This window comes from Pungitius pungitius, chromosome 17, assembly GCF_949316345.1.
Source record: "Pungitius pungitius chromosome 17, fPunPun2.1, whole genome shotgun sequence".
Classification (NCBI taxonomy): Eukaryota; Metazoa; Chordata; class Actinopteri; order Perciformes; family Gasterosteidae; genus Pungitius; species Pungitius pungitius.
Window position 1 is genome coordinate 7,894,529 of NC_084916.1, and position 16,372 is coordinate 7,910,900.

Here is a 16,372-nt window from a genome sequence, read left to right on the forward strand (position 1 = left end):
TAATACAAAGATTTAAAAAAATAAACAGTCAAACAGCGGCGTAAAGGTTTTACGGTATCGTGAATTATTTGGCCAGAATAGACTTGCCAGTTTTAATCCAATGATGGAGCCGGCATTGTTAAGCTGGTTATTAACTAATCCGCCAGCCCGCTTGGATGTAAATAAATTGGATCGGTTCATGCAAGAAAAAATGTGTTTTTGTTTGTATATGACATGGTATTCCTTTAACTGATGAAAAAGAGAATAATTATGTCAGGGGCTTCACCATGTCATAATTCTCCAATATTAGTTCAATCTGGAGAGGAAAGCTAATGATTAGTCTACGGTCGTTATGAAAGATGATGCCTCACGAGTCACACAGAAATTGGCCCTTGAAAGGAGGAGGGTCGCACAAAACCACAACTAGCCCACAAAAAGGAAAGAGAAGTAAATATTTAAGTTATAAAAAATGTCAACATTTGTGTTTTTGTCTTAGCTCATTATAGGTTTGAATTAGTTGGATAGATTTCTTGTAAACCTATTTGCTGTTAGCCAAATGTCAAGCATGACATGGCAGTAAAAACAAACATACTATTAGCCTGTTTAATAGTTCTAGCTTGCTTTACTTATGAATCCAGTAAGATGTGGTCGTGGAGGCAGCAACACACTTCTATAATGTGCAAAATATTGCTCAGGATTCAGCTGTCTTTCTTGTGCTTTTCGTCTTCTGATTGGATGAAGACAGAAAGTTGCTCCCTATCACATAATCATGAAAACACAGGCCGAAGTGCTTTGAACAAGTTCAAGACAAGTGGAAACGCGTCTGGTACTGACAAATAAATCATGCTGATGGCCGGGAGAAAATGAAACTGAGAACCTGGGACGGATGATGCCGTTTTTAAGTAAAACTCTTCAATCTTAGAGCAGCGGGGTGAAAGCACTTGTGCATAATGAGGATATCACTGGGCATGAAATATTCACGAGTGGTTGGACTCATCAGTTAAGCGATGCAATGGTTGAGTAGGTTTTTTTCGGTGCCAAGCTGTCAGTCACTGCAAAACATGCTCGTTCTATTTCACAGGCATGCAGGGATGTAAGTTGTGTGTCTGGCAAATGAAGTATTAAATAGTATTTTTATAATTACACTGAAAACATAAAGCTGCTTAATGCCGCCATGAACAGACTTGAAGACTTGAAGTGTGTAAACGTTGATTCAAAGTAATAAATAAAACACCAACTATATAAAGAGGTTAGAAATGAAAAAAGTGCTTTTACACTCCAAAACACTAGATGGCGGTAATTAAACAAGATGCTTCTTGAAATATCGTTTTCACTGACGAGAAACTCGCGAGAAGAGTTTCACTTTTCCGCCTTCACAGAAATGGCTCCTTAATCTTCACATTTTTGGTGAGAAAAAGAAACCAAACTTAACCGTAACTTAAATGGTATGGATTTTAATGTAATGTATTCGAAAAGCCTACGATAGAGGCATTGATTCGTTTATAAGACGATAGTTGATTGTAAATTGTGAAACTTGTAACGTTACAGTTAAGAGTCGACATTTCATTCAGTCATTTAATGGCAAATAAAGTTAACGTTGTGTGAGTGGTGTGTCAGGATTACCGTGTTTGTTAAATGTTAGCCTATTAATACGAATCGAATGGTAACAATCTCCAGAGCTTGTGTAGAATCTGCATAATAAGTGGTAAAATTGCAGAATATACGTTACAATGAAGTACATCTTCTAGGTTACTTTAATAGGCTATATATATAGGCTTTATAGCCTATATAATGCTATTTTATAGCCTATATAATGCCTGAGTTTCTTTTGTTGACCATAACACACAGAAACTGGCCCTCATTAAAAATGGCAGCAGTAGCTGGAGTGAAGGCTTTCCTCAGCTTTCATCGATTAGCAGCCTTGCAGCGCAGCTTCGGGCACATGCCGGCACAGTTGACGTCCACCTTCCCTCACAGGGGTCTCTGCAGCGCCCCGACAAAAACGAACGAGCCGGCACCCACGGAGAATGAATCTCTGCTGGAGAATCTGAATCTCATGGGAGTTGATGTGAAGATGGCACGCCAGCGTCAGCCCGGGGTGCTTCGCAAAGCATTCACCAATGAGCAAGGGCTCGCAAAGTTTCTGCAGGGTAAAGGCGCCAGCAGCAGAGTAGTCGCCGGCATCGTGTCACGTTACCCCCGCGCCATCACCCGCTCCATTGAACACCTGGAACACCGTTGGGAGCTGTGGAGAGATATCTTCAAGACCGATGCGGAGATAGTGAGCATCGTGGATCGCTCACCAGAGTCTTTCTTCCGTTCGAGTGATAATGACAACTTGAAGAAGAACATAGCTTTTTTGACCTCGCTGGGACTGAACAATAAAGACCTCCATCGGCTGCTGACCAGGGCGCCACGGACATTCTCCAACAGTTTAGAGCTCAACAGGCAGATGGTGGAGTTTCTGGAAGACGTCTGTGCAGAACTCGGTGGGGAGAATCCAGAGCAGTTTCCTAAATCTGTCATATCCAAAAACCTTTACATTCTCATCCGAAGTACTAAGAGAGTCAAGACAAACATCGATATCCTCCGAGCTTTTCTGAAGTTGAGTGATTCAGAACTGCTCGGTCTTCTCCAAGGCCCCGTAGCACAAATAATTGACCTTTCCAATGAATATCTAAAAAATAATTTCAAAACTCTCCAGCAGAGGCTGGTTTCACATGGCTGTAGGAAATCAGACTTAAAGAAACTAGTCCTCAGGTATCCAATGGTTCTGTACATTGGGTCGGACACGCTAAGCTCCAAACTGGACTGTCTCTTAAGAGGAGGAATAACCATGAAGCAAATACTGGAAAAACCCAAAGTTTTGGACTACAGCACACACAACATTGCAGGGCGACTAGAGGAGCTGCATAGAGTGAGATATGACTTCGAGAAGAACGGCATCAGCATCCTGGACTCTAGTCAAAAGCGGTTTGATGCAAAGATGGAAAAACTTCATGTAGGACTAGAAGACTGAATGAAACTGTGTATTGTGATGTTACATAATGCTGGATAACGCTTTTACTTGAGCTTCGTTTCACGCTAGTTGTTTTTTTTCCTCATGTGATCACTAGATTAGGATTTCTGTCTCTTTAATAGTGTTTCAATATATTTGGTAGGGCTAGTACGAGAAACATTTCATTATGGCTAAACTTGCCAAAGACTTATCTTGATTAATAAGGAATCAGTTATCCGTTTTGTATTGTTTTCTTAGCTTTGTTGTCAAACATGTATCTACACATGCATTCTTTTTTTTACTTGGGGAAAAGATATATAGATTTCATGTTGGAATTCATGTGAGGATGCAATCATACAATAAAATCGAGATATGGAGTTATCTGACTGTTTCAATTATGACTAGTTTTATTTTGTGCCTGCACATATTTAAATACTTTATGGAGATATTGCATTCATAAACTAAAACATATGGTCATCGGCTACATCTAATCTGATATCAACAATCCTGTAGTAACTAAGGATTACGAGCTGTATTATTTATTATGTATCATGCGGAACTAATGTTCCTCATAAGTTGGCACACGGACTTCACCAAACTGTAACACAGCTGTCTTTTCGTTGTGTTGTTGGTGCATGTAGAAGAGTGTGAGAAGTATAATAAAGTCTACCGTAATATTTTAATACAAACATTTTCCTTTTTACACCTTGGCGTCAAACGCAGTAATTAGCGTGCAGAACGTCTTCGGTTGACCGTTAGCATCGGCAGCCTTCCCGTTAGCGGTTAGCTAGCTAGCTGTGCGAGCCTCCCGCGGAGCATGCTGCACTGACGGGTAACGTCTACCAACGACAACAGTCTATCGGTGCGACTTTGACCATAACAGGTGAGTAATGCTCACTGTTTCAATTCAGCTTAATGGGACAGACATCCACGCAGTTAAATAGAGCGGCTTCAACCCACTGGAAATATGCAGCACGCAGTTGGTGAGCGTTTGAATCAAAGGGGTTAATCTGATGTATGTATTGTTTGTTTGTATTTTTCAGGAAAAGGGAATCGGTGAAGGTGCGATGGAAGGAGCAGCGGAGGAACCCGTTGAGAAGAGGACCGATGTAGCAGTGAAGGGCGAAGCCGCCCTAAAATCACAGTGAGTAACTGTCCGTGTAACGTTAACGGTTACACAGTAACCTGGTGCTAAACCTTCCCAAATGTTTTCAAAAGTGCACGTTTGGGTGAAAAACTGTCGATTCATACGACTGCTGTGACATTAAACACACAGCTGCCAAAATCTCTGAAGGTCCCGCCTTCACTTCTTGGTGATCACGTCTTGCCAGTCCGCTCCCTCATTAATTAAAGTCCATTACGATGTCCTCCCAACACACATTCCTCCAGACGGCCTCCAGCTCTTTTGCTCCATCATGTCCGTGAGATGACCTACATTCTGCTTAGAAACTGGTCCTGGATTAGAGTAACCCACTTTTTTCCCCCTCGCAGAGTATCATGGACTCATAGATATCACACTGCGCTGCGTTGTCTGATGCAGCCGACAGAACTACAGTCAGCAAAAAGGCTCCGCAGCTACAGTGCATGCGCTTGACCTGCACGGAGTACGTTCTTAGCTAGTGTTTGAGTTTCACAAGGATTATCTGGTGCACATCAATTGTACAGACATCACTTATTGTAATGGATGAATTTTCCGGGTGGTGGTGTTGCGCTATTCCACACAATGGACGTTCCACTCGCACTTAAAGCATTGTGTTGTATTTATTACGTCGTCAAACTGATTGCATTTCGGTCATTGCATTTCTTTTCTTTTTCTTCTTTCATTTGCAGATACCTGACCACCAAAGAACAATTTCATGCCTTCGTAGACTTCGAGTGGCAGTGCCAAAAGGGTGAAAAAGCCACTGATGGTGACAAAGCAGAGGATACCATGACGACCTCTATTGAAGAACCTGAACCAAAAAAGCTCAAACTAGACCCTGAGGAGGGGAAAAAGGGCCTCAAACCAGACGGGAAGCGTATCCGGGGACAGAATAAGTCGAGGCCACACACGAAGCCTACCACCTTTGATGAAAAACGACTCTGTCTTTCAGTCATTCAGGTATGAAGCTTTAATGCAGCATAAAGTGCCCCGCAACTTGCTACGTCAGCTGATTCATTGTCATTCCTTTTCCATTGATGCAGGACAAAAGGGACTGTCCGTTCGGAGACAAATGCCAGTTTCAACATGACGTAGCCGAGTATTTGGCGACTAAGCCCGCCGACATCGGCGAAAGTTGCTACCTCTATGACACCTTCGGAAAGTGTGGGTACGGTCTCTGCTGCCGCTTTGCCAAGGCGCACACGACACCTGACTTCAAAACCATGGAGAACGCGGAACTAGTCCAGGCCAACGAGGGCAAGATGACGGTGAAGAACAGCCTGAGTAAAGACCTCCAGATTCGTCTCAGGAAGCGCTCTGTGACCTTCAACCAGTCCACAGAGTACCTCAATACGCTTTCAAACCAAAAAGATAAAAGAGAACAGCAGGGGAATGGTAAGAAGACATGAGAGGTTTTAGATGGACATAGTACCCACTCACACATGCTCTATTAGTAACGCGAATGTTCTCGGTAATCTTAACAATTTGCCCAAAGGATTCTGTTAATAATGACGCTTTCAATTACTTTATGATGGCTTTGAAATTACACCGACACAGAAGTGCAGTATTCATCCCCTGAGTTGAACAGGTGTAGATTTAAATTTGGTCTCATAATTCACTCTTTCGACACATCCAGGTGATGTTCATGCACCTGAGTTATCTGCCGGTCCAACAGGAGGGGAGCAGCATGTGTCTACTGAGGCTGAAGCCCAGGTACAAAGGCACTTTCTTCTACTACTACCGTTCATGTGTGTTCCTTGGCATTTTAAAAAGTATGCATGTGTTTTCTCTGACGCGCTACAGGCCGGCCTGGATAAACCGCCTCCAGTGAACACCGTTGGACCGCTCACTGATGTAGATATCATCAAGTTGCGCCTGTGTGAAAAGAAACAGGTTTATATCTCAGACAACCATCTCTCCTCCAAAAGATGTATAACTAACACAAGGCATATATCATGTTAACCAATTTTCTTTCTTGTTTAAGGTGGACTTTCAAGACAAGCTCTACCTCGCTCCTCTAACAACTGTAAGTACACCCGGACTGAATGGATCACTAAGGTACGATTTGTCACTAATGTAGTTAAATGCTGACTAAATGCCTTCTGTGTCTTTGCTCAGTGTGGAAATCTGCCTTTCCGTCGCGTGTGCAAGCGTTTTGGAGCAGACATCACCTGTGGGGAGATGGCCATGTGCACAAACCTGCTGCAGGGGCAGCAGTCCGAGTGGGCCCTCCTGAAGCGGCACGAAAGTGAAGATGTGTTTGGCGTCCAGGTAACGTTGTCAAAGATTGCCGTCGACTGACTTTGTCCACTGTGTCATGAACGCGGCCTGTGAGACTCAAGATGACCTCGATTTTCTGAAGTCGTGATTGTGTCTCCAGGTGGAGGGCTGCTTCCCAGACACCATGACGAGGTGCGCGGAGCTCATCAACGGCAACATCGATGTTGACTTTGTGGACGTGAACTGCGGCTGCCCCATTGACCTCGTCTACAAGAAGGTAAACACCACGGGCAGTAAAACTGCGTTTTTCTCCTGGACGAATAAACAAACAAGATAGAAGCGTGCTGGGATAGATGAAAGGCCAAGTAGGGTGAATTAAATGTCTCTGTGGTGTGTGTGTAAAGCAATGTAACTCAGTAACTTGACATTGACTGACAGATGGCGTTTGTTTACTTTCCCACATCAGGGCGGAGGCTGCGGCTTGATGACGCGCACCAAAAAATTTGAGCAGATAATCAAGGGAATGAACTATGTATGTTTCACGGTATCTTGGTGAATTTGGGCCTTTAGCAAAAACCACTTCCATCATTTAAAATGTAAAGCAAATGTGTAGTATAAATGTGTGAAACTAGTTTTTAATAATCCATCCTGACAAATGTTTTTTTTTTTTTTCTCCGAAAGGTTCTTGATGTCCCTTTAACCGTCAAGATCCGCACTGGTGTTCAAGAGAAGTGCAATATAGCACACAAACTCATCCCAGAGATGAAGAAGTGGGATGTGTCTATGATCACAGTAAGTCTTGAGTAAAATAAAAGCATCATACTGTATTACAACTGTAATAAGGAGGAGTGAAATACATGGAAACATTGGAAGCCAAATTGAGTCTCTTTTTAAGACCAGACCTGACGTAAATGTCTCATTAAATGAGAGTACTGTCTGATGGACAGTGAGTTATTGTTAAAAAAAATTGTGCACACTGTGGCTTCATTTATTAAATACGTATTACAGTGAAAATGCAGTATTGGAGCACCAGATGTGACTCATCTAATTTAATGTTTTAGTATTTTATTACCCTTAAAATTAAACGTGTTCTTGTCATACCGACAAGGATTCAGCCGCGGGATGTTTTTCCAAGCCCCTCCTTTGTCATTTTTGTATGTGCAAGTGAAATGAGTTTCCACCTTGATGTCACACCATTGATGCTGTAGTTTTCTTACAGTTGCACGGGCGATCCAGAGAGCAGCGCTACACTAAGTCGGCTGACTGGGACTACATCAACACCTGTTCCAAGCTGGCTAGTCCTGTCCCACTTTTCGGTGTGTGAATTTCTTTACTTTACTTACTGTTCAATACCATTACAATAACAACAACGGTTTATCATACACAGGCTATGAAGACTCATTATTTCTTTGTAAGGAGATGAACTAAGGTCACTTGTGTGTTTTGTCCCAGGTAATGGAGACGTACTGTCCTATGAAGATGCCATGAAAGCAAGAGAGACTGGCGTTTCTGGCATTATGATTGCCAGGTTGGTCCCACTTCACTGATTACACACCGTAAAGAAAAATGAATGAAAATACAGACGTGATTGTCTCATTATTACATGTTCTATGCCAGCCATTCTAAAACCACCCGGCAGCTGCCCCCCGAGTGATGTCCATTTGTCACAGAGTAATTCATTTTCAATGAAATGATTGTGCTTTTTTACTTTTACAGTAACTAACAGCATGGTAAACAACAGGAGGAACAACTCAACAATTTCTAGCGTGTTTTTGGTCTCTTCAGGGGTGCTCTCATTAAGCCCTGGATCTTCACTGAAATAAAGGAGAGCAGACACTGGGACATCTCATCAAGTGAGCGACTAGACGTCCTCAGGGATTTCAGCAACTTTGGTCTGGAGCACTGGGGCTCCGACACTCGAGGTGTGGAAAAGACCCGCACCTTCATGCTGGAGTGGCTCTCCTTCATGTGCAGGTCAGCGACAACATGCACTTCACTGTATCTATTCTGCAATAACAAGAAACATTGGGAACTCTGTAAAGGCTGTTAATTATAGCAGAATCTTTGTCTCTCAGATATATTCCAGTAGGACTGTTGGAACGGGTGCCTCAGAAGATCAACGAGAGACCTCCCTTCTACCTGGGCAGGAACTACCTGGAGTCACTAATGGCCAGTCAACATGTTGGGGACTGGGTCAGGATAAGGTAAGCAAGAAAAATGTTTCAAACAATCAACACTCACTATTCAAAATCAAGCTACGTTAACAATAATTGCTAAATGGATGCATTACCTGATTATAATATTTTACTTTTCCTTCCTCTCCAGTGAAATGCTCCTTGGACCAGTACCAAAGAACTTCAACTTCTTGCCTAAACATAAAGCCAATGCCTACAAATGATTTTCTTATGCTCTGACTGAACATCTACGCATTTTAATTTGTTATAATTGTAATGTCGTTTGAAGAGAGAATCTATTGATTTTATTAACGACGAGTGGCAGAATGCATGGATATTTATGTACTTGAAAAATATGCAATAAAGTCTTTTGCCAAACTCAGATATTATGCAATATCTTTCAAATTGACAAGCCAGTAATGCTCTGAAATACAGTATGCCAACGCGTTTTGTGGTAAAGATAATACAGAAGTTTAGTTATCTTGGAAAAGGAATATTTTTATTTATATATAATATATTTTTTTCATGGGCTCATATATGATATTATATTACTGAGGAAAACTTCAACTTCAACAGCGCATTCAATGTTTATAGATTGATTCTGTTATGGCTCTTTTTTGGATGGTGACAGCAGGACTGTTTTGATGCATGTTCAGTGAAAAAAATGCCCCATACAGACGCGGTTATGTAAGCTCAAAATGAAACTGCTTTGAGTTATTGAAGTAGACCGGAACGCTGTTAGACATGTAAGAGTAGATGCGGTGAGACGACCTCAGGGATTTTGTTACGCATTTGATATTATACCAATGCTTTCTTTTGCTTGCCAAACTACGCCAAACTACAACTGCACTACGTTTTGCACACAGAAGGTTTCCGTGCATCCAGACGTTTACCTCCATGTTGCTTTTCTTCACGAGTTGAAATTTACAGCATAGAACATTTTATTGTTTACACAATCCGGCATTAGTATAAATCTATTTCATTTTTAGGTTACTACTTTAGGATTCATTTGTTCTGCGTCACATTTATGACTTACTCTACAGTCAGATTACTATTTAGAAAATATCAGTAACATAACTAACAATATCGTATATAGACACACAAGCCAAGGTAGCGTGTCATGTTTTACTACTGTACACATTAATACGCAACAATCATAAAGCGGCTTTTACATACGTTTACTGTAATACATAGTACCTCATCCACCACCGAAGCACAAGAGCCCCTCTCGTTTAAAAATGCACGTGGATTTATTGAGAGGGCTCATCTCCCCCCTCTACTGTATCTGCGGACCTCATGAGTGATCATGACGAAGCATCTGCCGCTTACCCACAATTCTTTGCGCCGTGAAAACAATCAAACAAGCCACTACGGTGCAGAAGTCTCTTCGCTCTCTTTTGTTTCGTCCGTGGAAAAAAAACGTTAACTGTTTTAACATTAAACATCTGTGTCAACTGGATCAGGAAACACCGGAAGTGTGCGTCAGGTGAGGAAAGTCACATGCCGAGTTCTCATGCACGACCGGCTGGCTGACATGCGTCAAAATGCCATTTAGGAATGTAACGTTAATAGAAATGAATAAAGCAGTCCATGCATGACTGGACAAGGCGAGCCCTCATCAGTGTAACTCAAAGTTAGCCAGCAAATGCTACTTTTGGAGAGATTAACCGGTTAGCTATTTCATGCATATAAGCAATTAACGTTACAATGAAGCTTTCTTTTAGATTCATCCAAGATAAAACCAAAACATGCGACTTAACGTTAAAGTGATGTTTTAAATATTCACATACGGAGCCTACTGCTAATATGGGAAATCTTTGTGACTTGACCTATAAAACCGCACATTAGACATTCGGTAACAGGCCAACAAGTTTCAAAGCTATCACCAACTCTCCTTCTGACTGCATGCATATGACGGAGGGAGGTGCAAAGACTGCTGAGCTCAGCAGGTTTGCAGCGGGGGCGTGCCTTTGACTTCCCAAAAGGCCCCAAGGAGCGGAAGGTCGACCCACACTCCTCTCTGCCTTCTATCGAACCCTCAGCTCCTGTCTCCTGTCTCCGGAACCAAACATGGCTCATCTCCCAGCCCTTTTCAAGTATGTGGACGAACACCAGGATCTGTACGTGCAGGTAAGGGATTTAATTACAGTCTCTCTATCTTCACTCTTGACCCCACTATGTGTGTTTTAAATGTATGTGCTTGTTTTCTTGTGATCCTAGCGTCTCGCCGACTGGGTTGGAGTGCAGAGTGTGTCGGCTTGGCCGGAGAAGCGCGGCGAGATCAAGAAGATGATGGAGATGGCGGCCAAGGACATTGAGAAGCTGGGAGGAACGGTGGAGATGGTGGACATCGGCAAACAGACGGTGTGTAAATAGTGTGCCGTTGAATGTTGAACCGTTTCAAACTGCTCCGGTTATCCAGCGCTTCCCTTTTTTGGGCCGTTTTGATGAGTCAGTGTCTAAACACTTTCGATTTAGTAGAATGGTCCCTTTGTTCTCAAATCAAGGCTCTTTTTTTATTGCGCATGCAGCTTCCCTCTGGGGAGGAGATCCCCCTGCCACCAATCATCCTGGGACATTTGGGCTCAGACCCGGGCAAGAAGACCGTGTGTATCTACGGCCACCTCGATGTCCAGCCCGCTCACATTGATGATGGCTGGGACACGGAGCCGTTCACTCTGGTGGAGAAAGACGGTGATAGGAGAAGTCTTTTATTTTTTTATTTTTCAGTTTACCCTGAAGCTGTATTGAAAATGATCCAAAAACTTTATCTGATTAGAAACATAACAACTTCATTGCCAGTTATTGAAGTAGCCCTGGTGACAAGTCGAGATGCGATGAGGTTGACGTCCGAGTGTATCTTCCCAGTCTTTTACGATTACACAACTTAGTTTTGTCCACTTGGCAAATGGTACCACTTTTGCACTGAAATAAATGACCGACTTGTCCTGCAGAGAAGACCTTATGACAGAGACAATAGGAGGAAAATGTTTAACTGAGCCACGACGGAACCACAGAATACAATGAAACTAATCATTTGCTCTCTGAAACCGTCTTCACTCAAGAATCTCATTAAACCCTTTATTTGGTGAGGAGAGAGGTCATTTTATTCATCATTACGTAAGTGTTATTTAAATGCTCTGAGCTTTTATCAGCATTGTACTTTTGATCGTGTCAGCATGCAGCATATTTCCAAAGTCCAGCCCAGCAGAGTGGTGCTCTTAATCCTGTCTTATCTGGAAAAACTTGCAAGTCTAGTTGAAGTGCTATTGTATTTAAGAATGCATTCAGCTCGACAGAGAGCAAAAAGGCTTCAGTGAATCACTTTCTTATCTTATTTCTTATCTAATAGACGTTTAATAATTCATTAATTATTCTCCTACTCCGCAGCTATTACTATCCATCTTTAAATCCTCTACAATAATTTGAATCTTTCTGTTAGGGGGCGGTAGTCATTACAGAATATATTCACTCCGTGTGTGAACGCTGCGACACGATCCGCACTAATGAACTATGGTAAAGCATTGCAGGCCTCTGGTGCAATTAAGCCGCTTATTAGTTTTTGGTGCTAATAATACCAACACCCAAAAGGTCTCGTGTGCTTTCTGGTGAAAGTCAGCTGACAGAAAGCAAAGCGTCCACTTCCTCTGTCACATTTCTGTCCGCTCGGCTCTGGTGTTTCTTTTTTCCTTGTGTCGTGATTTACTATCCAGTCGTTTAGGTGCTAGAGTTCGTCTCAGCTTTGCTGCTACTACTAGCAAGTATTAATCAACTAATACATCTGTTCTTATTGTGTTACATGTATAACTATGCCTAGACAATGTAAATTATTCTGAATCCCTGGAATTAACATAGACCCACCTTTTTGTATTAAACACTGTTTTCTTCTTCCCAGGGAAGCTCTATGGAAGAGGTTCCACTGATGACAAGGGCCCAGTGTTGGCCTGGTTCAACTGCATTGAGGCCCATCAGAAGATGCAGCAGGTGGAGTTCCCACCGCACTTATCTTCTCACACTTATGAAATCTTTCTCTGCGCCTTGTTTTCCTCTTAATCTGTTCATTGCATTTACCGGCAGTGAAGACTACTTTATAATAAGCCGTATTCTGATGGTCTTTCAGTGGACTCATATGATTTTAGTGACACAAAGTAGTTTTGGCACAATTCACAACTGCGTTTTCCAGTAACACGTCCTGCTTTGATAAGTGAAAGCTCCTTTTATTACATCGATTATCAGTGATGAGGTCTCTGTGTAATCACAGTGCAGTCAGCCGGTATTATTGCTCATGGGGTTAAAGAGCTTGAGATTTCTTTTGCAAACTGGGTGTGGCTAAATGCTGATGTTCTGGAAACACAGTTCCGAATGGACCAGCAGGAATGTTGCTTGGAATGTAGAAATATACTGAGGCTAACATTGTTTTGAATGTATATAAGGAGAGTGGAATGATAATAATAGATTAGATCCATCCGTCACTCACAGCGACATTTTCTTCTATTTTCAAAGCTGCTCATTCAATGCACTGAGAAATTAGTTCTTTATTTTAAAAAAAATAGTAACCCTCCAGAATCTTGTTGAATTATTTCACAGTATTGCTTTTGGTCGTTGGGACCAGAAATGAACTCTGTCTTTATTCAAGTGCAGAGCTGATTCAGCTCATTGATCATTTTAGAGCCGTCAGCAGGAGAAGGTCAAAGGTGTCTGGATGAAATCTTGTCACATCTTATCCAGCCGTCACTTAATGATTAAACCAAGTCACGTGACCGTGCATGTGGCTTTGAACAACTTCCACTTCTCCCTGAAACTGCAACAACTTGTCTGAGGAAAATGTCCCAGGATCTACTCGATCTACTCTATGATGAATATGCAGTTATTTTCTTTTTTTCCACTTCCTACAGGATCTTCCCATCAACATCAAATTCTGCTTCGAGGGGATGGAGGAGTCTGGATCGGAAGGCCTGGATGAACTGGTGTTCTCACGAAAAGACACCTTCTTAAAGGACGTGGACTATGTCTGCATCTCTGACAACTATTGGCTCGGCAAGACCAAACCCTGCATCACTTACGGCCTGAGAGGAATCTGCTACTTCTTCATCGAGGTGAGGTCTGATCGCAGTGCTGTTTGAACCCTTGTAATCACTTAACCTGCAGTAAGGCAGGTCTTTGTTGTACTGTATTTTGCTGCAGTTTTTTTTATTTTGTAGGTGCATTGCGGCGACAAGGACCTCCACTCAGGGGTGTTTGGTGGCTCTGTGCATGAAGCCATGACCGACCTGATTGCACTTATGGGCAAGTGATGTTAGAGACGTAATTAAATCTATTTTGGGTCTTTGACCTGCGCCATACACATTATTAACAGTGTATAAATCTGTGGCATCAATACAGGAACCCTCTTGGACAATAAAGGGAACATTTTGGTTCCCGGGATAAGCGATGACGTGGCCCCTCTGACGGATGACGAGAAAAAGCTGTACGAGAAGATTGACTTTGACTTGGATGAATACAGCAAAGACGTCGGCGTGCGAAAGCTGCTGCATAAGAGCAAGGCAAGGCGTTGATTTCTGTTGTCCCCCCACTAGAGGAATGTGGTGAACCACGCGGGATTACCGCAAGACCAGGTATGTTTATTAAAGTGTACCATTTGTCCTGCAGGAGGAAATCCTGATGCACCGCTGGAGGTATCCGTCTCTGTCTCTTCACGGCATCGAGGGAGCTTTCTCCGAAACGGGAGCCAAGACTGTTATCCCCCGCAAGGTCATCGGCAAGTTCTCCATCCGCCTCGTCCCCGACATGGACCCCAAAGTGGTGGAGAAGCAGGTAGATCTATATATATATACTATATCGTAACATTGGTTTGTAACGCGGTCAAATGTTGTTGGTGAAGTCACTAGAGCACAAGAAATGTTGTGTTGCGGCGAAAAATTATAGTCGCTGTCAGTGGAATTTAATACTTGATAACTCGTGTCTGTTAGTGGAAGTGTGTGACAAAGATGTCATTTTGTTTTTAGTAAATACTGCTTTTACAACAAATTGATTGGATTTAAAGCAGGACCCACCAAAGTGGAGCTAATCATAGTTAGACCCGTCCAAGCTCCATGAAGGTGGCATTCAAATGAAAACGGACGCTGAAATAGCATGAAAAAAGCTGTGTTTAACTGCAGCCTGGACTTTGCATGTCTTTCTTTTCTTTTCTTCTCTTCGTCAAGGTTATCGATCATCTGCAGAAGAAGTTTGCTGAGCTTGGAAGCCCCAACAAACTGAAAGTGCACATGGGCCACGGAGCCAAAGCCTGGGTCTCTGACTTCAACCACCCACACTACATGGCAGGGCGGAAGGCCATGAAAACAGGTACAGTGTATATGGTTAAAGGACTCCAAACACCTCCGATGTGTTTGATATTAAATCACCTGTTATCTAATTGTTTATTAGAATGCTTTTAGTGTTTAACGTGCCTTAGTTTTGAAATAGTTACTTCTTCGAGGTGCTCAAAACCCTGAAAGGCAAAAGTATCCCTCAAACATTTTATTTTTTTCTCATTATTAATGGTTGTGGATGACACAAGTAATTTTCTTCTGTTGAACTTTATCCGTATACTGTAGAGATGTTCTCCCAGTCCCATTGACTGTTCTCTCCATGTTCTCCTGCTCTTTTGCTGTGCCAAAGTCTTTGGGGTGGAGCCTGACCTGACTCGTGAGGGTGGAAGCATCCCCGTTACCCTGACCTTCCAGGAGGCCACAGGACGTAACGTCATGCTGCTCCCCCTTGGATCCTCCGATGATGGCGCTCACTCACAGAATGAAAAGCTCAACAGGTTTGTCACAGTCACGTCCTCATCGCCTTTTCCACCTGAATCACTGCAATTGAGAAAAGCAAGGGGATTTCCAGCAATTAAAGAGTTCAAATTTATTTTTTTTAGCCAAGAAATAATTTTATTAAGGCCACAGGAAATACTTTTTGAAGTCTTAAGTCATCACATTTTGTTTTATTTTATGTTGAGTGTAGTTATTAAGTATTAAGTCAATTTCTTCCAACAACTCGACTTATTCATGAATGATAGTTATGATTGAACGTTTTGTTACAGCTTGTAACAAAGGCAAAAATTCACTGGTTGATTAAGCCCATCGCTGTCTTTTCTCTCCACTTTCAGAACCAACTACATCCAGGGGATCAAGATGCTCAGTGCATACTTCCACGAGGTCTCCCTGCTGGAATGAAGGGGTGTCACATTATGTAAAATATGTCCATCCTCACGATTAGAATTATAGCTTGTGTGGTAAGATTTGCCCTGCAGCAGTTTTATACACCCTCCCCATGATAATAAAATGGTTTTTCTTTGTTAATATTTGTTGTCCTGCTTCATTAATGTGTTGATTGTAGTCTTAGTGCAATTGTCCACGATGTAATTGGATTCATAGAATACACAGACAAACATAATTTTATCTAGTGAAGAAGGGAATAAGCAATTATTAATTGTGTTCAAGTTGACAAAAAGAGCCGTGATTACAGTACTACAGACTGCACACGGCAACAGTAGTTAATGGGAAACACACATCACAATCAACCCTTGGGAATGTTGCTTGGAATGTGGAAATATACTGAAGTGGTTTAAATGACTTATGATTAATAGAAGAATAATGGAATGACAATTGTAGATTAGATCTATCTGTCACCAACAGTCACAAGGAAAGTTCTGCACAATAAGGTCGTCATGCACATTGCAATGGACGCTCATAAGAATGCTGGATAGTCAGAGACTACGTATGTGTTGATGGGTCGTGTGGAGAACAGTTACAGCCCTCAACAGTTATACGTGTAGTGATTGATGTAACTTTGTATATTTTGTAATATTGACATACTAGGAAC

At 42.2% G+C, this 16,372-nt stretch overlaps 3 protein-coding genes across 5 annotated transcripts; all 3 read left to right on the forward strand.

The window, feature by feature from the left end:
• Positions 1–1,278: 1,278 nt before the first annotated feature.
• LOC119219247 (transcription termination factor 1, mitochondrial) lies at positions 1,279–3,860 on the forward strand. 2 transcript variants are annotated; one of them, XM_037474303.2, is made up of 2 exons: positions 1,279–1,386; positions 1,828–3,860. In XM_037474303.2, the coding sequence occupies exon 2, from the start codon at positions 1,847–1,849 to the stop codon at positions 2,996–2,998; it is 1,152 nt and encodes a 383-aa protein (XP_037330200.2). In that variant the 5' UTR covers positions 1,279–1,386; positions 1,828–1,846; the 3' UTR covers positions 2,999–3,860. The 2 variants fall into 2 exon arrangements, with proteins under 2 accessions (XP_037330200.2, XP_037330201.2); XM_037474304.2 differs by having other exon boundaries at positions 1,370–1,424.
• Positions 3,585–8,896, forward strand: dus3l (dihydrouridine synthase 3-like (S. cerevisiae)). The gene is made up of 16 exons (XM_037474300.2): positions 3,585–3,860; positions 4,021–4,121; positions 4,808–5,078; positions 5,162–5,513; positions 5,755–5,831; positions 5,922–6,011; positions 6,103–6,144; positions 6,237–6,389; positions 6,499–6,615; positions 6,805–6,870; positions 7,020–7,130; positions 7,558–7,654; positions 7,791–7,866; positions 8,124–8,312; positions 8,414–8,542; positions 8,664–8,896. The coding sequence occupies exons 2-16, from the start codon at positions 4,045–4,047 to the stop codon at positions 8,734–8,736; spliced, it is 1,920 nt and encodes a 639-aa protein (XP_037330197.2). The 5' UTR covers positions 3,585–3,860; positions 4,021–4,044; the 3' UTR covers positions 8,737–8,896.
• Positions 8,897–9,837: 941 nt separating this feature from the next.
• On the forward strand, positions 9,838–15,849 carry cndp2 (carnosine dipeptidase 2). 2 transcript variants are annotated; one of them, XM_037474301.2, is made up of 12 exons: positions 9,838–9,998; positions 10,555–10,642; positions 10,733–10,876; positions 11,044–11,206; positions 12,408–12,496; positions 13,408–13,608; positions 13,714–13,798; positions 13,895–14,055; positions 14,162–14,326; positions 14,716–14,857; positions 15,173–15,320; positions 15,657–15,849. In XM_037474301.2, exons 2-12 carry the CDS (start codon positions 10,583–10,585, stop codon positions 15,721–15,723), a joined length of 1,425 nt encoding a protein of 474 aa, XP_037330198.1. In that variant the 5' UTR covers positions 9,838–9,998; positions 10,555–10,582; the 3' UTR covers positions 15,724–15,849. The 2 variants fall into 2 exon arrangements, with proteins under 2 accessions (XP_037330198.1, XP_062414408.1); XM_062558424.1 differs by lacking the exons at positions 9,838–9,998; positions 10,555–10,642; positions 10,733–10,876; positions 11,044–11,206 and adding an exon at positions 12,004–12,028.
• Positions 15,850–16,372: the final 523 nt, after the last annotated feature.